Source organism: Melanotaenia boesemani, chromosome 5 (genome assembly GCF_017639745.1).
Source record: "Melanotaenia boesemani isolate fMelBoe1 chromosome 5, fMelBoe1.pri, whole genome shotgun sequence".
In the NCBI taxonomy this organism is placed as follows: Eukaryota; Metazoa; Chordata; class Actinopteri; order Atheriniformes; family Melanotaeniidae; genus Melanotaenia; species Melanotaenia boesemani.
In genome coordinates this window covers 35398834-35423582 of record NC_055686.1, presented here as the reverse complement: position 1 = coordinate 35423582, position 24749 = coordinate 35398834, and the positions used below count along the sequence as shown (strand labels likewise).

Here is a 24749-nt window from a genome sequence, read left to right as displayed (position 1 = left end):
AGGGGTTCATGTCCATTGGATACTCATTTTGCATCATGAAGGGGATGGGGAAATGAAGTCTGAGTGGGCCATAGTCATTCCCTCTTTTGTAGATCTGGCTACTATTGTGAGAAGTTTGTTAGTAGCTGTATTGATGGCAAACCTTCGTAATGATTCGGGTAAAGAATGGGATTGTCAAAGAATAAGCTTGAAATATATATGGCTGACTGAAACTTGAGCTATTATGTTGTAGTAGAAAGAATACTATGAGGAGTTCCCAAACCTAACGAACTTCTGTTTGTGGATTAGAATACTTGAAGACTTAGGGGAAGCTTTGGCCATATCCTTGGAGGAGGTTGCTCCAGTAAGCAACATGCTCTTTTCAGAAACTAAAGGCTTTAGACATTGTTGGACTCTTCCGGTTAACACCCTTTTTAGATAGTACTCCTTTTAAAAAACAGATTCCAGAAGGTAAACTCCAACTTTATTATGCTATTGAACTCCAATCCTCAGCCTCACTGGGGCAGATTATTCCAGAATGCAGATAAAAAAATCTCCTCCTGACTGTTCTGTCTGTCCACGCTGTGCAACCTTTGGGATCAGTTCTTTAGCCCTGATAGTCTGCTCGTGGGGGTCTTGGGGTTTTTGACCATCCCATAAATGTGCCTCTTGAAACCTTGTCCCCAAGATGGATCTAGTGGGGTCATGCAGGAGTGATTTAGGAGTTACTATGAATAGTCCATTTCCTGTATCACTAAAATGAGAGCTGCGTTCTTGTACTTGACACAAAATCAAACTGCCAAGGAGTTGGTGGGAAGGATCCAAAGACAGAGCCAAACTTGGTCCTGCTTGGCAGCATAACTCAAATAATGACACAGATGATGGTTATTTTAATTTAAAGAGACAACCTCCATAGTTCGATGGACTTGACAAGGGTATTTGAAAGATCGTGACTAAATCCAGGGTTTTATACAGAGACAAAACCCAGGGCAAGGGCCAAACCAGGAATTCTATGTACAAGAGCAAACTGTAAACAACAAGAACCAATAACTTCAGGATAACATAAGCACAGCAGCCAACTAAACGTATAACAATCTGGTATCAAGTAAGTGCTGCAACCAGGCATTTGTGAAGGTGGCGACCTACAGGCAGCGGCTGTAACCCTGACATGAACACCAGAGAGACAGACCTTTTGAAATCATCCTTTCAATCCAGGACTGATACACCCTTGATCTACCACTAATGTGACTGTGAGCCATCAACAGAGGCAGTAATAAAGGCAAAAGAGACCTGCATCAGTGTGTACTTACAGACAGGAATCGTACCATTGCAGAAACAATGGACCCACAAGTAAAATCCAACTACGACTAATATGTATTTCTTTCATTTGTTATACCATTAGGTACATCAACCTGCATAGCATCTGGTGATCCTCACTACACCACCTTCGACAAACACACATACAATTTCATGGGCAACTGTAGCTATCTGATGTCTGCACGCTGCAACGACACAAGCCTGCCATACTTTGAGGTCCACACTGACAATGAAAATCGATATAACACTCCCACCATCTCCTATGTGAAGGCTGTACATGTATATGTGCACATGCAGAAAATCTCCATCCTGAAAGGTGGTACTGTTCAAGTAAGTAAGGAGGGCATGAACTGTAAAACTAACACAGCCATCACCTATACACATATACACAAGTAATATTGTTTTGATATTGTTTGAATTTTTTTTTCACAATTTCTGCAACTCTTTTTCCCATAGGTGAATGGGACCAACACCAACCTACCAGTGACTCCAGTCTCTGGTGTTTCTGTGTTCCAATCAGGAAAACATTACACCGTGTCCATGGACTTTGGTGTAACTGTTCGCTATGATGGAAACCATTTCATGGATATCAAAGTAATCAAAGAGTGAGTATGAACTTAACACACAGAGAGTAGCGTTTATTGGAGGCATTGATTCATATGGTGCAAGCAATATTGATCTTGCAAACAAGAAATGTGTCTGACAGAACCTTTGCTCTAACTTATAGTATCTACAATAAAATTCTAACTTTGCTTGTGTGTGCGTGTGTGTGATCTGCAGCTATCAGGATAAACTGTGTGGACTGTGTGGAGACTATAATGGAAATGCTAAAGATGATTTCCGCAAACCAAATGGAACCATGGCAACCAATGCTGATGAATTTGGACACAGCTGGAATACTGATCCTGAGTGAGTCATGCATAGACTCAAGAGTACTTACATTCTTCTAAAAACTAACATAACACAAAAAGTGTGAAATGCTCAAACCATTGTTGGCAGATCGATTAGTTCAGACTGTAATTAATGATGACAAAGTGTAACTTGGTAACGTCTGTGTTGGCAGGTGTAATAAGAAACCCAACAGCACCATTCCTGGATGTGATGATGAGGAGAAGGAATTATATGAGAGCTCTGGATACTGTGGTATTCTGCTGGACAAAAAGGGTCCGTTTGCTGTGTGCCACCCCAAAGTCAACCCCAATGTATGTCCATGTTCTTCCTTCTTCTGTCTGACATCGATAGGAAAAATTCTTATCTGTTAAATTTTAGTGAGTTTGTTTCAGTAGAAAACCAAAAGTTGCTACAGTGAAGACCTTAGTGGTCACTACAGCAATGCAGCAGCCAGAGGGAGAAATCTGAATGTCTGATCTGAGATTACTGTTGGCACGAAGCGTTGTAACTCAACAAACTGATTGTGTGTCTCCAGAATTACTTCAGAGACTGTTTGTTTGACTTGTGTGAGTTGGATGGAGCCAAACCTATTCTGTGTGAAGCCATTGAAGCTTACGTCAATGAGTGCCAGGACCGTGGGGTCAACATTGGATCCTGGAGGAATGAAACCTTTTGCCGTGAGTATTGAGTCAATGGATGTTGGGTTGATTGGAAGATTATTTTACATATATGTGTATTTAGACAACTTTCTGAGGGGTGAGGTCAACTGTCAAACAAATGACCATTGGGGACAAAGATAGAAAACCCTGAGACAAAAAGACTGAAATTAAAGTGTCCTGGTTAAATGTGATTTTTCACTTTGCAACAGACCTCAGTTTGGGTCTTTGGCTTGCCATCCATCCATTTTCTACCACTCATCTAAGGTCTGGTCCTGGAGGCAGCTGCTTATGCAGAGAAGCACAGATTTCCTTTACTTGGCCCATTCTTCTAGCTCGTCCTCGGGGATTCCGGGGTGTTCCCAGGCCAGTGATGTATTCTCTCCAGCATGCTTTGGATTTTGCGTGGGATCTCCTCACAATGGGACATTTTTGGAAAACCTCCCTAGGGAGGCGTCCAGAAGGCATCCTAACCAGACATCCAGAAATGCCAGCTCATCTGGCTCTTCTGGATGTGGAGGAGTAGCAGTTCTCCTCCTGGATGACTGAGCTTTTCACCTTATTTGGAAGGGAGAGTCCAGACACCATGTGAAAAAAACTCCTTTCAGCCACTTGTATCTGCAATCTCGTTCATTCTGAAACTACCCACAGCTACTGATCATTCATGAGGGTAGGAACGTAGATCAACTGGAAAATCAAGAGCTTCTCCTTTCAACTTAGCTTGTTCTTCACCACAACACTGCTGATGCTAAATCCATCCACATGTTGATCTTATACTCCGTTCTTCCCCCAGTCATGAACAAGAGTCCAATATATTTGAACTCTTCCACTTGGGAACCAGAGAGGACTCTGCCTCTTTTCCGGTTGAGGACCATGGTCTCAGATTTGGAGGTTCTAAACCTCATTCCAATCACTTCACAATTCGCTGCAAACCTCTCAAGTGAGAGTTAGAAATCACAATCTGATGGAAACAATATGCATCATCTGCAAAAGTAGAGACAGAAACCAGAGTCCACCAAACTGGACTCCCTGAACTCCCTGGCTGATCCTAAAAGTTTTGTCCATTAAAGTAATTAACAGAATTGGTAACAAACGGAAGCCTTGGCGAGCTCCAACCTTCAACAAAAATGTGTCTGACTTAATGCCGGGAATGTGAACCCATCTCTGACACTAATCATACAGGGGCTGAACAGCCCTTATCAGAGGTTCTGGTACCCTGTTCCCTCAAAGCACTCACGACAACACTCCCAAAGATACACAGTAAAATGCTTCTTCCAAGTCCAAATAGCACATGTATACTAGCTCAGTGGAGTATTTCAAATTTCTGACAGATACATCAAAGTCTGGAGTTGGAAAGAGCTTACTTTGTATGGTTGGATGCTGTGATTCAGAATCTTTATGAAGAGGTCTTAGGAGGGATCAGCTGATGAAGAAAACTGTCTCTAATCAATATTTTCCAAATAAACCTCTGACTTCAGCCTTTTTTGTTTTCCCCAGCACTCACCTGCCCCCCCAACAGCCACTATGAGCCTTGTGCAGACCCCTGTCAAGAGACGTGCTCTGGGAAACCTCCGTTCTGTGGTGGGCCCTGCTCGGAGGGCTGTGTGTGTGATCCTGGATTTGTTTTGAGTGCTGGAAAATGTGTGAAGAAGAATTCATGTGGCTGCAAACACACCAACGGCCAGTACTATGAGGTAGAGTGTGTGTTAGAGTCTGAAGTGTGTTGTGTTGTATGTGTGTTAGAGTCTGAAATGTGTTGTGTGTGTGTTAGAGTCTGATGTGTGTTGTGTTTGTTTCAGCCTGGAGAGGAGTTTTATGTGGAAGACTGTAAACTCAAGTGTAGGTGTGACGCCCCCTTCGTTACCTGCTTTGCCTCTGACTGCCCTCCGATGCACGAGTGTAAACTCCAGGACGGAGAGCTTGGCTGTTATCCCACCAGTAAGTTAACAGACGCTGCAGAACCAGACAGGTCAGGGTTCTAAACTGAACACCAACACTGTGCTGTTTGACTTCAGTTCTTAAAGCTTTTAGTTTGTAAAGCTTTCCAACAGGTTTAACAACTCAGTCTCATGGTAAAAACTTGAATTGGTCCAGAGGAACCACACTATAGTTCTGCAATAAAGACTCAGAACCTGTCCAGTACTTCAGGTTCTGCTGTGATACTGCTCTGATCCTGTAACCACCTTAATGGCTTGATGATGTCGATAGTTGGTTTGTCAGTAGGAGAAAAAATATCATAAGATGCTCCATCTCTTTCAGGCTCTCAGGACTGTGTAGTATCTGGAGATCCTCACTACAACACGTTTGACAAGAAGTTCTTCAGCTTCATGGGAACTTGCACCTACACACTGGCCAGAACATGCAGGAACACCACAGGTAGGAGAACATTGACACACTGATGTCAGAATACCTTCACTGGAACAGGTCGTTGTGGTTTATTTGTCTAATAGCACGGAGAGTTTTGGACAGAGTTCTGGATGGATTTGTATAAAAATTTCACCTCACAGTTGGACCTGGTCCAACTTAGAGGTGATTTAATCTTCATGATCATGAGCCTTCATATTCAGCAGTCGCATGACCTGAATGAACCAATGATTTCCAGGATTTCAGATGTTTTCAGGTGGAAACATATCAGTGTGTCAGTATTTCTCACTAGAACTTGAAGAGTTTGATTTATGACCATCAGATTCCTTCAGAAAATGACTGCTGCCTCACAGTTCAGTGGATCCAGTTTTAGCTCAGTTCTAACTTGTCCCTGTGCAGGTCCCTGGTTCTCTGTGGAAGGGAAGAACGAGGAGAGAGGAGCTCCAGGTCTGTCCTATCTGAGGAAACTCTATGTCACTGTGAATGGGATCACTGTGACCCTGATGAAGGCCAGGAGAACTCTGGTCAGTATGAACAGATCTGTTCTTCCCCATCATCCTCCCTGAGTTCAGACTCAGGACCTTTGTTAGCTAAAGCAGCAGACAGGTGTGGTGTGTTCATGGTTTCAACCTCTATCATGCAGGTGAATGGTGTCCGTGTAGCCCTCCCACATTCCCCCTCCTCTCTCATGTCCCTCAGCCTGGCCGGTCAGTACATCACCCTGCAGACCCCCTTTGGGCTGCAGGTCCGTTGGGATGGAAACCATTATGCCCAGATCTCAGTTCCCAGGTTGGTGCAGAGCTTCAAGAGAAAACCATAAATGACAGAACTTTGTAGAAGCTGATACATATGCTGCTGTGTTTTAGATTAGATCCATATTTTACACCAACTCTACATTCAGATGCTCCTCTGAATGCTCCTCATTCAGAGGAGGAAATGAAAACTTTTCCAGAGTGAATTTAGACATGTCTTTGTTCCTCCAGCTCCTACTACGACCAGATGTGTGGCCTCTGTGGCGACTATGATGGAAACCCAGACAATGACTTCACCAGACCAGATGGCACCTTGGTGGGAAACGTCAATGACTTTGGGAACAGCTGGCAGACGAAAGAAGACGAGGACGAAACGTGAGTTGAGAAAAAAAAAATCATACAATTTACTGTTTGAGCAGCTGACTGTGAAAACCACGAAGATCTCTGTTGCCCTCAGAGCGTACAGGACATTGTAGTATTTATGTTATAATCCATTGGTTGGGAGTTAGTTAATGGAATTAAATTGAATGAAGTGATATTAAATTTAATACATATTAGTTTTCCTAGAGGGAAAATGCAATATACTGCGTGTTTTTTCTTTTTAAATAGAATTAAGGAAATATAGAAAAAATCATTGAAGCTTCTGTGTTGCATTTCAAGTCTAGTCTTTTGTCCAGCAGAACTCCAAGGTACTTGTATTCCTCTACCACCTTCACCCCTTCTCCCAGGATGTAAACAGTGCCCTGTTTACCCCTCTTTCTCTTGAAGTCAACAATCATCTCTTTTGTTTTGTGTTCACTGTTTCTCACAAACTGATCAGTTCACTGCAGTCAATCAAAAAAATTATTTATAAAGTGCTTTTCATGCACAATGCTAAAAAAGTGCATTACATAATAAAAATAATTTATGCACATAAAAAGCCTTTATACACCAGAGTATATAACAGCAATTTAAAAACACACCTCATTATAGTCTCTTTCACACACAATCAGACACACAAATGAAGCGCATGTACACCAGCACAGGAACCATACATATCATATCAGGTCTAAGTCCACACTGTTGTGTTTGTTGTGTGGGTTCTTCAATAACAACACCAGGGTTTGACGAGCTGTGGGTAGTGACCGAAAGAACACGATCACGAATACAAGCGGCCGAAATGAGTTTTCTCCGTATGGTGGCTGGGTTCTCCCTTAGCGATACGGTGAGAAGCTCAGTGATCCGGGAGGGGCTCAGAGTAGAGTTGCTGGTCTGGTCAGGCTGCCTCCTGGATGCCTCCCTGGTGAGGTGTTCCGGGCAAGTCCCACTGGAAAGAGGCCCCGGGGAAGACCCAGGACACGCTGGATGGACTACATCTCTCGGCTGTCCTGGGAACGCCTCAGGATCCCCCTGTGATGTTTGAATGTGGCTGGGGAGTGGGAAGTCTGGCTTTCCCTGCTTAGGCAGCTGCCCCTGTGACTTGACTCCGGATAAGTGGCAGACAATGGATGGATGGATGGTTTTAACTTGAAGAGACCGAGTTTTATATACAAAGTCAGGATCAATACATGTCTGTAGGGTTCAGCTCTTCCCACCAGGGCCATATATTCACTCTCGCTTGTTCACGTTCGTTTACAGCTGACGTAAAACATATATATATATATATATATGCATACATGCACAAAGAGGAAAACCGTTATTTGTCCTTATCATTACACACACCACAGCCATAGGGCTGCCGTGCAGGAACCCTGGCCACCCGAACAAGGGCAGTCACCGTGGCAGCAACCCTGCAGACTGAGTAGGCAAAGCTACCGGTGTGGAGGATACCCAGGAGGAAAGTACTGGAGTTTAAAAGTTAACACAAGATCAAATAAACTTTAAACAATAAGAACAGATAAGAGCGACAAAGATAAAGGTGTTCATGAAGATGAGAAAATAAAATAAAATGGAGTAAAAATAAAGTTTAAAAAAAGGAGTTCATAAAAACAGCATACATGTTAAAACAAAACAACAAAACAGAGAGCCACATAAATAGGCGGTATTTAAAATAAGCAGCAAAGTATAGAATTAAAGGGACAACAAGCAGAAAGTTATTATTTTTAGATTGAAGGAAATAAATTATTGCTATGTGAAAAACCAGAGCATTTGGAGTATAGCATGAAATCACACATCGTCTCTCTGTGTTGATCTCCAGCCCCGTGTTTACCAGCCGGTCCGGCCATGCGTTCATGTATGTTGTTGTGAATCACTGCCTCCTCTCTTCTCTCCGACCTCTCGGCCGTCCCTCCCTATAAAAAACTTCAGCCAGAGAGCTGAAGCAAAATGGCGGAGAGTGGAACAAAACGTTGACTGGAACACGACCAGGATCTGACATAATCTCTAAAAACAACAGTTGTTGGCGAAAAAGTTGTCAGATAAAAAAAAGGAACATAACCCGGATTAACATTGAGCTTGTATTTCCAATTTCCAAAGAGAAGAGCTCTGCGAGAGCTAAAGGGACTACAATTTGACTTGGAGCTAGCTCTTCTCCTGGACAGTAAGTGATGTAAGTGTCATAAATGTTTTAAATTTAAACCCTAGTTTCCACAAAATGATGACATTGTTTTGCTTAGTGTGTTAGTACTTTCGTGAGTGGACAAGGCGATATGGGTGGGAGAAGAGGTAGAGGGCAGCAAAAACTTGCCGTGAAACAATTTTGCTGTTTGTCCCTTTAAATCAGTAAAAAATCTATCAAATCTATAAAAATGATGATAAAATTAACAAGATAAAAAAATCTAATAAACTTCAACTATAAGCTAAGCTAAAAAGGTAGGTCTTGAGCATCATTTTAAAAACATCTACAGTCTCTGCAGCCCTGAGGTTATCTGTCAGGCTGTTCCACAGTTGAGGGCCGTAGTGGTGGAAGTTTTGGTTCTGACTTTGGGAACAACTAAAAGGCCAGTACCAGAGGACCTCAGGGTCCACAAGGGCTCATAATTTAAAAGAAGGTCAGATAAATAATAAGGCCCAAATACATTAAGACATTTATAAAGTACTAAAAGAACCTCTAAATCTATCCTGAAATGCATGGGGGAGCTAATACAGTGATTTTGAAATGTGTTCCTGCCCTTTGGTCTTTGTCAGAACACATGGCGTTGAGTTTTGGAGTAATTGTAGGTACTGTACTCAGCTTCTTGTATATACACCCCACGACTGCAGAGTAATTAGAGTATTTCTGCAGATAACAGCACTTAGAGTTGCATTGAAAGTCTGTGGTGTGCAGTGTGAAGAGAAATAGTGAGAGTACAGTCCCTTGTGGTGCTGCTGCTGACCACCATGTCAGACACACAACCTTTTCAGACTCACAAACTGTGGTGTGTTTGTCATAAATCCGGGTGGTTGTAGAGGTATCCACCTGAAATTCATGGAGCTTCTCACATTACAGAGCAGCAGAATGTTTTAAAAGCACTTAAGAAATAAAAGAACGTTATCCTCAAAATGCTGCCTGATGTTGTCTAGATGAGAGTGGCCTCTCTGAACCAGGAAGATGATGGCATCTTCAAACCCAAGAACATTACGATGAGCAAACTGTAGTCCTGAAAGGTATTGACTTGTTTACTGAGGTGACCCAATAACAGTCTCTGCAGGACTTTCATGATGTGAGATGTTAGGGCAACTGGTCTGTATTAATTTGGTTCAGATGCTTGGGATATTTTAGGCACTGGAACAAGGCAGGATGTTTTCCACAGCACGGGAACTCTTTTCTTAAACCACCAGGTCTGAAAAGGTGCTGAAGAGTCAAACATAGTTGTTCTGAGCAGGTTCTCAGAACCCAGGGGCTGACACCATCTGGACCTGCAGCCTTGTTCAGGTTCAGTTTCTTCAGTTGCTTCTTCAACCTGACTGCAGGAAACAGACAGGCTAGAGGTGGAGGCAAAGGAAGTTTCTGTATGTTTTGATGTGGAGGTAGATGAGGCTGTGTTAAGGTCCATGAGTGAGCAGCAGGGTGACAGAGTGGAGGTGTGGCAGGAAAGCTGTGGGCTCATGGAGGATGTGTGGTCTTTTGAGCTGGATGCGGGGATGTGGGGATAATAGTTATACTGACAGTTAACAGTAATTTCCATTGCTGATTCCTGTTTGGATCTTCAGTGTGATTCAATTTGAATGAAATATACCTGTGTTGTTCAGATGTAACTCAGGAACTAACCCTGATCCGGATTGTGACCCAAACCTGGAGGCTGAGGTAGTGAAACCGGACAAGTGTGGCAAAATCAAAGACCCTGCTGGACCCTTCAGGTGAGACAAAAACCTGTTGTTTGCTGTGCAAGTCAGGATCCAGCTGATCCTCACACTGACTCTAAATCCCTTGAAATCCTCACATCATGACCTCAGCTGTCTGACAGACCATGGTTTAATACAGTTATTTATCTCTGATTGTTAGTTTCTGAACTCACATTTTAAACACTTTCTTCCTCCTCTTCTTCCTCTTTGTCTAACAGACTCTTTGTCTTTGTTCCAGGGAGTGTATCAGTGTGGTGGATCCTACTCCGTTTTTCCAGAGTTGTGTCTATGACATGTGCCAGTTGGGCGGTCAGCAGCAAGCACTATGTGACCAGCTCCAGGCCTACACTGATGCCTGCCAACGGGCCGGAGCCACGGTCCACCAGTGGAGGACTCCAGAGTTCTGCCGTAAGTTCAAAACGACCAAACAGGACCATCTGTAGCAGAAGCAGCCTCATTATCATATCCACATCCTTTTTTTTTAAACCTGTCCTGTCCAGCACCATAGCAAGCAAAATGATAATCTGGTTGCTGTATCGTATGAACTGCTGTATCAATACTGTATTGTATGAACAAATTTGCTCTGCCAAGGGGAGGTTTTATTGGTATAAGTCTCCTCTTGATAATCTGATTCATTTATTTATTTACTGCGAATCATGGAATCTATGTAATCTTGCTGGACCTGACTGGAGGCGACAGAAAAAGAAGCAAAAGCTAAAGAAAAGAGAGGAGACAAAAACACTACAGACAGAAGGCAACTACCCTTCAATCCAAACTATCACCAGACAACAAACTGTTACACTTGTACATGAACACACCAGAAAATTTCCCACAGCTTTTACTGAAAAACAGAGCTGCTAAGTCATTAAGAGTTCGTAAATAATTACCAAATCAAAAAGACGTATCACAAAAATAGCACAACAACAACTAGATACTAACTCAGGAAAAAAAAGAAAAATGATCTCTTAGTATATAAACCCACTGGACAACTCAGTGACTGTGTCAGCGCGCAGAGAATGAGGAATAACGAGTGATCAGTAATGAGGAGTGGTGAGTGTGATTGTGCAAATGCGACCACGCTTCTACGGAGATTCGAGGCAGACCAGGGCAGCCCAGAGACCCGGGCCCTTAGCGGCAGCCCCGGAGCAGGAACCCAAGCCACCCCACCCCGAAGACGACTCCAGCCCCACCCGTGGGGTGGCAGACGGGAGCCCCAGCCAGAGCCCCCCGCGGTCTTGGGCCACAGACCCCAGTGAGCCAAGATCGGCAGCCGCCCTGGATGGCCGGCCCCACCAGGGACCGGCCATCCAGGGCATCCCGGGTGAAGGGTCCAGGGCCCCAGGAGCCCAGAGGCTGCCCCCCACAGATAGAGGGTCCACACCATGCCCAGGAGAACCAGGCCCCCCCAGACAACTACCTGGCGTAGGCCAGCGCAGACCCCGGGAACCAGGGCGCCATCGACCCCCCCCCCCCTGCCCTGACCTCCACCTACTCCAATCTCCACCCCATATAACCCCACACTCACACCCTCCCCTGTGCTGTAGACATGAGCACTCACTATCACACAGTCAATCATAACCCTCCCACCATGCCCTGTGGGGGACGTCCCAGGCGGACTAGAGAACGGCGAGCCCCAAGCACGGTCCACACCACCACCCCCAGCAGCCCCCCCGACCCAACCCAGATGTGGCATACCTGGCACACCCCAGAGCCAGCAGCCCACTAGCGCAGCCAATCCGTGTCCCGGCCCCTGGGGCAACCACCTCCCCCCGCCCACCCCTGACCACACCCAGGGGGAACAAGGATGTGAGAGGTCCCCATTACTCTCTCCCTCCCCGCTCCTGACTGTTTATGAAGTGTGTGTTGTTTGCAACTAAAATTGAACTGCATGAGACGCCTCCCAGATGTTGTTTGTTTGCCACTTAAATGGCCCCCTCTGCTCCACCCCGCATGACGTGCACGACTCCCAAGTCCCTACGTGTGTGTGTGTGTGTGTGTGTGTGTGTGAGAGAGAGAGAGAGAGAGAGATGGAGAGAGAGTAGGAAAGAAGAGGAGTCTGGGGATGTAAGTCCAGAGGGAAGCAAACTTCATACCCACATCCTAATGCTCTTCTTCTCTCCCCCCCTCATCATCCTCATTTGTTTCTTCTGCAGCCCTGGCCTGTCCTCCAAACAGCTCCTACTCCCTGTGCGTGAGCTCATGTCCTGAAACCTGTGTGGGCATGGTGGGACCACCCGGCTGTGAGGAGGTGTGTGTGGAAGGCTGTGAGTGTAACCCGGGCTTCATCCTGAGTGACGACCGCTGTGTGTCTCTGGCGGACTGTGGCTGTGTGGACACCAGTGGAGGCTACCACCCTGTAAGTGGAGCTGACTTTAACTCAGTCTGCAGCAGTCACATCATTACATCACTGGAGTCTGGAGATGTTTTCCGTGTGTTTAATCTGCACTGTGTTCAACAGGCAGGTGATGACTGGTACTTAGAGGGTTGTATGCAGAAGTGTGAGTGTCACAGTGGAGGTCTGATCCAGTGTCGTAACACTAGCTGTGAACCAGCTACGGAGAGCTGCCAGCTTCATGATGGAGAGTATGAATGCCGCCCTCTGGGTACGTCTATTACTGAGAATTTACCTTCATGTAATCAGCAAATATTTGATAAATGAACTCATTCTTCTATTTCCTGTGCTGTGTGCGTGTACAGTTTCAACAACTCCTGGACCAACTACATCAAAACCAATTACAACCAAACCACCAAGTATGACATGTTCTTCTTGATATTTTCCAGTTATTTTTCATACGGAAACTCATTCTTCTATTCTCTTTGTATGTGCACAGATCCCTGTCCTCCTAATGCGGAGTATATAGATTGTGGTCCAGCTTGTATCCCCACCTGTATGGCACCCTCCACCAACTGTTCTGGTTCATGTATCAGTGGCTGTTTCTGCAAACCGGGGTTTGTCTTCAAGGGACGACACTGTGTGCCACTGGAGAAATGTGGCTGTTTGGATGACCAGAATAACTATTATGAGGTAAAGCGTCATGGTTACTGTAGTATTCAGGTATAAATAAGTTTGTTTTTGGAGAGAAATACTGACATAGGAGTAAAGGGTAGGTTAGCGCTGCCGTAAATTTGGAGCAGAATGATTATTGATCTATTTTTCCATTTTGTTTCAGCCTGGTGAAGTTGTAGTTGGAGATGGCTGTACAAAGCTGTGTCGCTGTGCAGGGAACTACACTTTGGAATGTGTCGATAACTCCTGTGACCCCACTGAAGAGTGTCGAGAGGTTAACGGTGTTCCAGCCTGTTATCCTAAAGGTAATAATTTTTCATAAAATCATAAAGGCATGAAAATATGTTTGTGAATTTGAGATTTAAAGTGAGGTACCTGAAGCTGAATAGATGGCCTGATCTGAACTTGAGTGGTGTGTTGTCATTGGTTATATGTGCCCAACAGAATATAATTGAAAGTGATGTGTTTAAAGAAGCATTCACACCATGATAGTCCGGGGGATTCGGTTTCATTGGGCACAGAATTCTGAAAAATCCCACACTTTGGTTTGGTTTTCTTTCACAATGCACTTTATTGAAGCAAAACAAACTGCCTGAAAAACATCACACAGTTACAAAAACGACTCACTAGTTGCTGTATTCCTTGAAACAACCACCGACCAAGAAGAAAAAAGGCAGGTTGAAGAAGACAATCCTGCTCTTCGATTGGCCAGCAGTCAAGCAGAAATCCTTCCTCTTCAGCCAGCTCAGTCATTTAAAATAAACGGTGGAGCAACACCAAGTTTATAAACTAATGGTTTTGACAAGAAGCTGTCCTGTATGAGCAGGAGAAACAGGGAGATAACCAGCATGTTGCTCTACAATGTGATCTACGTCACTTCCTCTCCTTGGTTCCTGGATGGTTAATTTGCTTTTACGCTGCAAGCGAACCACACCAGGCTTTACTTGCAAGTCAACCAAGACCCCCATTTTTAAGCAGGCCAGATTTAGTCTGCACCAATGTGAATAAGCAGTCACATAACTCCAAATGAACTGTACTATCCTGGGAAGTGGAGCAGATTGAATTTAAAATGGACCAAACAGAGCCTGTGTGAATGTGCCCTAATCGACGTAATTGTTTTCAGAGCATCTTGGACCTCAAGGGTAGTTGTTGACTTTGTGGACTTCTTATTAAACTTGGGACTTTATATCTTAGGCACTTGGGTCATGAATTGAATCAGATAGACTGAAGACTGTTGGACAGTCATTGTAAAACCAAGGATGATGTGTTTGTTATGCATATTGACAGTGTTCATTACAATTTTCTTCTGGGATTAAAATTGTAATAACTGAGTGTTTTTTCATTTAATTTTTATTTAAATGTTCATGTACACAATATGCTTAGCAGCAACTGTCAGGGGTTCATGTCCATTGGATACTCATTTTGCATCATGAAGGGGATGGGGACATGAAGTCTGAGTGGGCCATAGTCATTCCCTCTTTTGTAGATCTGGCTACTATTGTGAGAAGTTTGTTAGTAGCTGTATTGATGGCAAACCTTCGCAATGATTCAGGTAAAGAATGGGATTGTCAAAGAATAAGCTTGAAATATATATGGCTGACTGAAACTTGAGCTATTATGTTGTAGTAGAAAGAATACTATGAGGAGTTCCCAAACCTAACGAACTTGTGTGTGTGGATAAGAATACTTGAAGACTTAGGGGAAGCTTTGGCCATATCCTTGGGGGAGGTTGCTCCAGTAAGCAACATGCTCTTTTCAGAAACTAAAGGCTTTAGACATTGTTGGACTCTTCCGGTTAACACCCTTTTTAGATAGTACTCCTTTTAAAAAACAGATTCCAGAAGGTAAACTCCAACTTTATTATGCTATTGAACTCCAATCCTCAGCCTCACTGGGGCAGATTATTCCAGAATGCAGATAAAAAAATCTCCTCCTGACTGTTCTGTCTGTCCACGCTGTGCAACCTTTGGGATCAGTTCTTTAGCCCTGATAGTCTGCTCGTGGGGGTCTTGGGGTTTTTGACCATCCCATAAATGTGCCTCTTGAAACCTTGTCCCCAAGATGGATCTAGTGGGGTCATGCAGGAGTGATTTAGGAGTTACTATGAATAGTCCATTTCCTGTATCACTAAAATGAGAGCTGCGTTCTTGTACTTGACACAAAATCAAACTGCCAAGGAGTTGGTGGGAAGGATCCAAAGACAGAGCCAAACTTGGTCCTGCTTGGCAGCATAACTCAAATAATGACACAGATGATGGTTATTTTAATTTAAAGAGACAACCTCCATAGTTCGATGGACTTGACAAGGGTATTTGAAAGATCGTGACTAAATCCAGGGTTTTATACAGAGACAAAACCCAGGGCAAGGGCCAAACCAGGAATTCTATGTACAAGAGCAAACTGTAAACAACAAGAACCAATAACTTCAGGATAACATAAGCACAGCAGCCAACTAAACGTATAACAATCTGGTATCAAGTAAGTGCTGCAACCAGGCATTTGTGAAGGTGGCGACCTACAGGCAGCGGCTGTAACCCTGACATGAACACCAGAGAGACAGACCTTTTGAAATCATCCTTTCAATCCAGGACTGATACACCCTTGATCTACCACTAATGTGACTGTGAGCCATCAACAGAGGCAGTAATAAAGGCAAAAGAGACCTGCATCAGTGTTTACTTACAGACAGGAATCGTACCATTGCAGAAACAATGGACCCACAAGTAAAATCCAACTACGACTAATATGTATTTCTTTCATTTGTTATACCATTAGGTACATCAACCTGCATAGCATCTGGTGATCCTCACTACACCACCTTCGACAAACACACATACAATTTCATGGGCAACTGTAGCTATCTGATGTCTGCACGCTGCAACGACACAAGCCTGCCATACTTTGAGGTCCACACTGACAATGAAAATCGATATAACACTCCCACCATCTCCTATGTGAAGGCTGTACATGTATATGTGCACATGCAGAAAATCTCCATCCTGAAAGGTGGTACTGTTCAAGTAAGTAAGGAGGGCATGAACTGTAAAACTGACACAGCCATCACTTATACACATATATACAAATAATATTGTTTTGATATTGTTAGAATTTTTTTTTTTTTCACAATTTCCGTAACTCTTTTTCCCTTAGGTGAATGGGACCAACACCAACCTACCAGTGACTCCAGTCTCTGGTGTTTCTGTGTTCCAATCAGGAAAACATTACACCGTGTCCATGGACTTTGGTGTAACTGTTCGCTATGATGGAAACCATTTCATGGATATCAAAGTAATCAAAGAGTGAGTATGGACTTACCACACAGAGAGTAGCGTTTATTGGAGGCATTGATTCATATGGTGCAAACAATCTTGATCTTGCAAACAAGAAATGTGTCTGACTGAACCTTTGCTCTAACTTATAGTATCTACAATAAAATTCCAACTTTGCTTGTGTGTGCGTCTGTGTGTGTGTGTGTGATCTGCAGCTATCAGGATAAACTGTGTGGACTGTGTGGAGACTATAATGGAAATGCTAAAGATGATTTCCGCAAACCAAATGGAACCATGGCAACCAATGCTGATGAATTTGGACACAGCTGGAATACTGATCCTGAGTGAGTCATGCATAGACTCAAGAGTACTTACATTCTTCTAAAAACTAACATAACACACAAAGTGTGAAATGCTCAAACCATTGTTGTCAGATCGATTAGTTCAGACTGTAATTAATGAGGACAAAGTGTAACTTGGTAACGTATGTGTTGGCAGATGTAATAAGAAACCCAACAGCACCATTCCTGGATGTGATGATGAGGAGAAGGAATTATATGAGAGCTCTGGATACTGTGGTATTCTGCTGGACAAAAAGGGTCCGTTTGCTGTGTGCCATCCCAAAGTCAACCCCAATGTATGTCCATGTTCTTCCTTCTTCTGTCTGACATCGATAGGAAAAATTCTTATCTGTTAAGTTTTAGTGAGTTTGTTTCAGTAAAAAAACAAAAGTTACTACAGTGAAGACCTTAGTGGTCACTACAGCAACGCAGCAGCCACAGAGAGAAATCTGAATGTCTGATCTGAGATTACTGTTGGCACGAAGCGTTGTAACTCAACAAACTGATTGTGTGTCTCCAGAATTACTTCAGAGACTGTTTGTTTGACTTGTGTGAGTTGGATGGAGCCAAACCTATTCTGTGTGAAGCCATTGAAGCTTACGTCAATGAGTGCCAGGACCGTGGGGTCAACATTGGATCCTGGAGGAATGAAACCTTTTGCCGTGAGTATTGAGTCAATGGATGTTGGGTTGATTGGAAGATTATTATACATATATGTGTATTTAGACAACTTTCTGAGGGGTGAGGTCACCTGTCAAACAAAGGACCACTGAGGAGAAAGATAGAAAACCCTGAGAAGAAAACATTATGAAAAAAAAAAAAAACTCAAACTAAAGTGTCCTGGTTAAATGTGATTTTTCACTTTGCAACAGATCTAAGTTTGGGTCTTTGGATTGCCATCCACCCATTTTCTACCACTCATCTAAGGTCTGGTCCTGGAGTCAGCAACTTAAGCAGAGAAGCACAGATTTCCTTTACTTGGCCCCTTCTTCTAGCTCGTCCTCGGGTGTTCGCCGGCCAGTGTTGTATTCTCTCCAGCATGTTGTGGGTTTTGCGTGGGATCTCCTCACAATGGGACATTTTTGGAACACCTCCCTAGGGAGGCGTCCAGAAGGCATCCTAACCAGACATCCAGAAATGCCAGCTCATCTGGCTCTTCTGGATGTGGAGGAGTAGCAGTTCTCCTCCTGGATGACTGAGCTTTTCACCTTATTTGGAAGGGAGAGTCCAGACACCGTGTGAAAGAAACTCCTTTCAGCCACTTGTATCTGCAATCTCGTTCATTCTGAAACTACCCACAGCTACTGATCATTCATGAGGGTAGGAATGTAGATCAACTGGAAAATCAAGAGTTTCTCCTTTCAACTTAGCTTGTTCTTCACCACAACACTGCTGATGCTAAATCCATCCACATGTTGATCTTATACTCCGTTCTTCCCCCAGTCATGAACAAGAGTCCAATATATTTGAACTCTTCCACTTGGGAACCAGAGAGGACTCTGCCTCTTTTCCGGTTGAGGACCATGGTCTCAGATTTGGAGGTTCTAAACCTCATTCCAATCACTTCACAATTCGCTGCAAACCTCTCAAGTGAGAGTTAGAAATCACAATCTGATGAAAACAATATGCATCATCTGCAAAAGTAGAGACAGAAACCAGAGTCCACCAAACTGGACTCCCTGAACTCCCTGGCTGATCCTAAAAGTTTTGTCCATTAAAGTAATTAACAGAATTGGTAACAAACGGAAGCCTTGGCGAGCTCCAACCTTCAACAAAAATGTGTCTGACTTAATGCCGGGAATGTGAACCCAGCTCTGACACTAATCATACAGGGGCTGAACAGCCCTTATCAGAGGTTCTGGTACCCTGTTCCCTCAAAGCACTCACGACAACACTCCCAAAGATACACAGTAAAATGCTTTTTCCAAGTCCAAATAGCACATGTATACTAGCTCAGTGGAGTATTTCAAATTTCTGACAGATACATCAAAGTCTGGAGTTGGAAAGAGCTTACTTTGTATGGTTGGATGCTGTGACTCAGAATCTTTATGAAGAGGTCTTAGGAGGGATCAGCTGATGAAGAAAACTGTCTCTAATCAATATTTTCCAAATAAACCTCTGACTTCAGCCTTTTTTGTTTTCCCCAGCACTCACCTGCCCCCCCAACAGCCACTATGAGCCTTGTGCAGACCCCTGTCAAGAGACGTGCTCTGGGAAACCTCCGTTCTGTGGTGGGCCCTGCTCTGAGGGCTGTGTGTGTGATCCTGGATTTGTTTTGAGTGCTGGAAAATGTGTGAAGAAGAATTCATGTGGCTGCAAACACACCAACGGCCAGTACTATGAGGTAGAGTGTGTGTTAGAGTCTGAAGTGTGTTGTGTTGTATGTGTGTTAGAGTCTGAAATGTGTTGTGTGTGTGTTAGAGTCTGATGTGTGTTGTGTTTGTTTCAGCCTGGAGAGGAGTTTTATGTGGAAGACTGTAAACTCAAGTGTAGGTGTGACGCCCCCTTCGTTACCTGCTTTGCCTCTGACTGCCCTCCGATGCACGAGTGTAAACTCCAGGACGGAGAGCTTGGCTGTTATCCCACCAGTAAGTTAACAGACGCTGCAGAACCAGACAGGTCAGGGTTCTAAACAGAACACCAACACTGTGCTGTTTGACTTCAGTTCTTAAAGCTTTTAGTTTGTAAAGCTTTCCAACAGGTTTAACAACTCAGTCTCATGGTAAAAACTTGAATTGGTCCAGAGGAACCACACTATAGTTCTACAATAAAGACTCAGAACCTGTCCAGTGCTTCAGGTTCTGCTGTGATACTGCTCTGATCCTGTAACCACCTTAATGGCTTGATGATGTCGACAGTTGGTTCGTCAGTAGGAGAAAAAATATCTTAAGATGCTCCATCTCTCCCAGGCTCTCAGGACTGTGTAGTATCTGGAGATCCTCACTACAACACGTTTGACAAGAAGTTCTTCAGCTTCATGGGAACTTGCACCTACACACTGGCCAGAACATGCAGGAACACCACAGGTAGGAGAACACTGACACACTGATGTCAGAATACCTTCACTGGAAAAGTTTGTTGTGGTATATTTGTCTGTTTAATAGCATGAAGAGTTCTGGACAGAGTTGTGGATGGATTTGCATAAAAATTTCATCTCGCAGTTGGACCTGGTCCAACTTAGAGGTGATTTAATCTTCATGATCATGAGCCTTCATATTCAGCAGTCGCATGACCTGAATGAACCAATGATTCCCAGGATTTCAGATGTTTTCAGGTGGAAACATATCAGTGTGTCAGTATTCCTCACTAGAACTTGAAGAGTTTGATTTATGACCATCAGATTCCTTCAGAAAATGACTGCTGCCTCACAGTTCAGTGGATCCAGTTTTAGCTCAGTTCTAACTTGTCCCTGTGCAGGTCCCTGGTTCTCTGTGGAAGGGAAGAACGAGGAGAGAGGAGCTCCAGGTCTGTCCTATCTGAGGAAACTCTATGTCACTGTGAATGGGATCACTGTGACCCTGATGAAGGCCAGGAGAACTCTGGTCAGTATGAACAGATCTGTTCTTCCCCATCATCCTCCCTGAGTTCAGACTCAGGATCTTTGTTAGCTAAAGCAGCAGACAGGTGTGGTGTGTTCATGGTTTCAATCTCCATCATGCAGGTGAATGGTGTCCGTGTAGCCCTCCCACATTCCCCCTCCCCTCTCATGTCCCTCAGCCTGGCCGGTCAGTACATCACCCTGCAGACCCCCTTTGGGCTGCAGGTCCGTTGGGATGGAAACCATTACGCCCAGATCTCAGTTCCCAGGTTGGTGCAGAGCTTCAAGAGAAAAACATAAATGTCAGAACTTTGTAGAAGCTGAGACATAGGCTGCTGTGTTTTAGATTAGATCCATATTATACACCAACTCTACATTCAGATGCTGAATGCAGAGTTCATGACACCCAGAACCAAAACTCAGCTGGTGTTCCGAAATCTACCATTTCTGATAAATCCTATCAACTCCCAGATACTTTGGTACCTCATTCAGATGAGGAAATTAGAACTTTCCAGAGTGAATTTAGACATGTCTTTGTTCTTCCAGCTCCTACTATGACCAGATGTGTGGCCTCTGTGGCGACTATGATGGAAAGCCAGACAATGACTTCACCAGACCAGATGGCACCTTGGTGGGAAACGTCAACGACTTTGGGAACAGCTGGCAGACGGAAAAAGACGAGGACGAATCGTGAGTTGTAAAAAATTAACTCAATTTATTGCTTGAGCAGCTGACTGTGGAAACAAGAACTGACATCAGTCAGGTTATAAGAAACCAGGTGTAGGAAACTAATTAAATGTAAAAGTTAAAAGTGTTAGCTAAAAGTGTTAAACAGTCATGGTTAAGATTTACACTACTTCCAAAAGTTAGGGATGTTCAGCTTTTTGTCTGATGACAAAATCAACCAAAAGTGCACTGGAAATGTTTTGATTTAATGGCAGCTTGTGTCGAAAGAGTCCTTTTCATCATACTGTTCACATTTAGACATCAACAGACCCAGATCATACCTAACATGACAAGTTACTGACACCTTGATATTTTATGTTGTGGTGTACCCACCACAGTTGTGAGTTTTTGTTTCTATAAATTGTTTGAGATGAATTACCATTACATAATTATACTTAAATGTCTTACATTCATGATCAGCATAAATATTTTTTCACATTTTTGATTAATTTCACCAGAAAGTTGAATATCCCAATACTTTGCGAGGAGTGTGCAGTATAATGATCGCTAACAGTGATAGTCAACAGCGATAGCTATCAATAACAGCTAACCAATTTAGCTAACACAGCTAACAGTTAATAACGATATCTCACAGCAGTAGTTAACAGTGATTGTTAACAGCAATAGCTAAGAGAGATAGTTAACGATGATAGCTAAGAGAGATAGCTAACAGTGGCAGTTAAATGTGACAGCTAACAATGATAGCTAAGGTCCTATTTACACTACAATGCTGAGACAGTAAAACACAAAAATTTGGTTGCGTTCTGGCCTCATGTTTACACAATAACAGAGTTTTGGGGGATTAAACTGCAATGATTTGACAACGGCCTCCAGAGTGAAATTCTCTTGGAACACAAGGGGGGTCCTGTCAATGTAAACTGGAAAAGTAATCTTTTCACAATGATGACTTATATAACATCATCTTGCACTCGCACACACAGACCCTGCTTAACCTGCAAAAAGCCCAACAACAACAATGGCAGACCTCCATGTCATGTTTGTGCTGCTGCATCTTTTTCATTTGTTTGGTCTGTTGAAGCAAAACCTGTTTCTGAAATCACATAAAGTTTCACTGCCCACTAGAGGCCTGGCATGCACACTACATAATTTCTCATCCTATTTGTGTTTTCCCCTTCACAGAGATAGTTTAGGTTCAACTGTTGTGTGAATGCTGTTTTTTCACATATGCACTGTGACAACTAACAGATATAAATAACAGGGATGGCTAACAGTGGCAGCTAACAGTGATAGTTAACAATGATAGCTAACAGCGGTAGGTAACATTGATAGGTAACTGTGAGAGCTAACAAAGAGAGTTAACAGTGATAGTTAAGAGTGGTAGCTAACAGTAACAGCTGGTAGCTAACAAAGATAGCTAACTGTGATAGCTAACAGAGATAGGTCACAGTGATAGCAAATAGCAATGCCTAACAGTAGTAGCTAACAGCACCAGCTAGATAATTATCAGTGGTAGATAACACTGATATCAGTGGTAGCTAACAATGAAAGCTAAAAGGGATAGCTAAAAACAATAACCTACAGAGATAGTTAACAGTAATTTCCATTGCTGATTCCTGTTTGGATCTTCAGTGTGATTCAATCTGAATGAAATATACCTGTGTTGTTCAGATGTAACTCAGGAACTAACCCTGATCCGGATTGTGACCCAAACCTGGAGGCTGAGGTAGTGAAACCGGACAAGTGTGGCAAAATCAAAGACCCTGCTGGACCCTTCAGGTGAGACAAAAACCTGTTCTGTGCTGTTTGAGTCTTTTTAAATTATTATTATTGTTATTTCATTTAATAAAACAAAATACATTTTAAAATTAAATTAATAAAAGAGGAGCAGCAAGAAATAAAGTCTTATATTATCTGCCCCTTTTTGACTTAGTGTTTATTGTTTTCTGTGATGTAATGTGACCATGGTCACAAACATTTTCAGAAGAACTGAAACAACACACTTCCTGTCTGTCTGCTTTGACTTAGACAATTTCCAACCACATCACACTTCAACTTCCTGTTCTGTTCATGTGTGACACACAGTGTGTCTGCACTTCAGGAGAAAAACTGCAGATATAGTGTATGTGGAGGAAACATTAGCTAGATGTTTATTTATTTACAACTACAGAGGTTAGAAAGACTGTTTATATCCGAACACAAAAAGAATACAAATAAATCAACTGGAAAGGCCTAAATCATGACCACAGTTCTCTGACACACCGTGGTGATGATTTCTGAACTTTGGTTTTTCACACGGTTTTCTTCCTCCTCTTCTTCCTAAAGGTCTAACAGAGTTTTTGTTCCAGGGAGTGTATCTAAGTTGTGCATCCTTCTCCTTTCTTCCTCCTCTTCTTTGTCTTCTTTGTCTAACAGACTCTTTGTCTTTGTTCCAGGGAGTGTATCAGTGTGGTGGATCCTACTCCATTTTTCCAGAGTTGTGTCTATGACATGTGCCAGTTGGGCGGTCAGCAGCAGGTACTATGTGACCAGCTTCAGGCCTACACTGATGCCTGCCAACGGGCCGGCGCCACGGTCCACCAATGGAGGACTCCAGAGTTCTGCCGTAAGTTCAAAACGACCAAAAAAGACCACCTGTAGCAGAAGCATCCTTATCATCATGCCCACGTCCTAATGCTCATCTTCTCTTCCCCCATCACCATCCTCCCTTGTTTTGGGTGTAGCCCTGGCCTGTCCTCCAAACAGCTCCTACTCCCTGTGTGTGAGCTCATGTCCTGAAACCTGTGTGGGCATGGTGGGACCGCCCGGCTGTGAGGAGGTGTGTGTGGAAGGCTGTGAGTGTAACCCGGGCTTCATCCTGAGTGACGACCGCTGTGTGTCTCTGGCGGACTGTGGCTGTGTGGACACCAGTGGAGGCTACCACCCTGTAAGTGGAGCTGACTTTCAATCCGTCTGCAGCAGTCACATTATTACATCACTGGAGTCTGGAGATGTTTTCCGAGTGTTTAATCTATACTGTGTTCGACAGGTGGGTGATGACTGGTACTTAGAGGGTTGTATGCAGAAGTGTGAGTGTCACAGTGGAGGTCTGATCCAGTGTCGTAACACTAGCTGTGAACCAGCTACGGAGAGCTGCCAGCTTCATGATGGAGCGTATGAATGCCGCCCTCTGGGTACGTCTATTACTGAGAATTTACCTTCATGTAATCAGCAAGTAACTCAAACTGTGTTCCTCCTTCCCAATCAACAGATGATAAAATGGTCCCTACTTTTCCTGGTACCCAAAATCCTGCAGTCAGCAGAGTATTTTTACACCTTGTCTTCACTCTTTAAAACTGGAACATTTACTGAAGTAGCAACCTGAGAAAGTTCATCGAAGTGTAGCACCTTCATTCTCACTATACAAAAAATTTGTTTTTTCACTGGCAAGATAGCTGCCATTAGGTCTTTATCCCCTTTCTTTGGTTTGGATTCTGCTGTCCTTCTGGAGTGCTGAGCTGTCTTTGAGCAATTCAAGCAGGTGTCAAACGTGGTTTTTCACTTAGAACCTTCTTTTTGCCACCTTGACAGCTCTCACCCCATGCTAATTACAAGTGCTTTTAGCTCTATCAGGCCTGTTATTTTGTCCTTGATTAACTCCTGCCTGTCTTCAGGCTGTGTCCCAACCACTTTTAAACATGCTCATGTTCAGCCTCTTTTAAAGAAACCT

The 24749-nt window shown here is 43.5% G+C and overlaps 1 protein-coding gene across 1 annotated transcript in view; it reads left to right on the top strand.

The window, feature by feature from the left end:
* zanl (zonadhesin, like) overlaps positions 1 to 24749 on the top strand; it is a 73030-nt gene that overhangs the window by 32495 nt on the left and 15786 nt on the right. The window contains exons 48-79 of the mRNA XM_041984498.1: positions 1382 to 1626; positions 1753 to 1901; positions 2077 to 2205; positions 2360 to 2498; positions 2723 to 2864; positions 4341 to 4537; positions 4643 to 4781; positions 5103 to 5219; positions 5607 to 5731; positions 5851 to 5996; positions 6191 to 6334; positions 10109 to 10216; positions 10440 to 10609; positions 12355 to 12561; positions 12664 to 12804; positions 13033 to 13226; positions 13372 to 13513; positions 15984 to 16228; positions 16359 to 16507; positions 16693 to 16821; positions 16976 to 17114; positions 17339 to 17480; positions 18966 to 19162; positions 19268 to 19406; positions 19728 to 19844; positions 20236 to 20360; positions 20480 to 20625; positions 20903 to 21046; positions 22712 to 22819; positions 23476 to 23645; positions 23764 to 23966; positions 24069 to 24213. Coding sequence (XP_041840432.1) covers positions 1382 to 1626; positions 1753 to 1901; positions 2077 to 2205; positions 2360 to 2498; positions 2723 to 2864; positions 4341 to 4537; positions 4643 to 4781; positions 5103 to 5219; positions 5607 to 5731; positions 5851 to 5996; positions 6191 to 6334; positions 10109 to 10216; positions 10440 to 10609; positions 12355 to 12561; positions 12664 to 12804; positions 13033 to 13226; positions 13372 to 13513; positions 15984 to 16228; positions 16359 to 16507; positions 16693 to 16821; positions 16976 to 17114; positions 17339 to 17480; positions 18966 to 19162; positions 19268 to 19406; positions 19728 to 19844; positions 20236 to 20360; positions 20480 to 20625; positions 20903 to 21046; positions 22712 to 22819; positions 23476 to 23645; positions 23764 to 23966; positions 24069 to 24213 — 4932 coding nt within the window. The remainder of the gene's footprint in view (positions 1 to 1381; positions 1627 to 1752; positions 1902 to 2076; positions 2206 to 2359; positions 2499 to 2722; positions 2865 to 4340; positions 4538 to 4642; positions 4782 to 5102; positions 5220 to 5606; positions 5732 to 5850; positions 5997 to 6190; positions 6335 to 10108; positions 10217 to 10439; positions 10610 to 12354; positions 12562 to 12663; positions 12805 to 13032; positions 13227 to 13371; positions 13514 to 15983; positions 16229 to 16358; positions 16508 to 16692; positions 16822 to 16975; positions 17115 to 17338; positions 17481 to 18965; positions 19163 to 19267; positions 19407 to 19727; positions 19845 to 20235; positions 20361 to 20479; positions 20626 to 20902; positions 21047 to 22711; positions 22820 to 23475; positions 23646 to 23763; positions 23967 to 24068; positions 24214 to 24749) is intronic.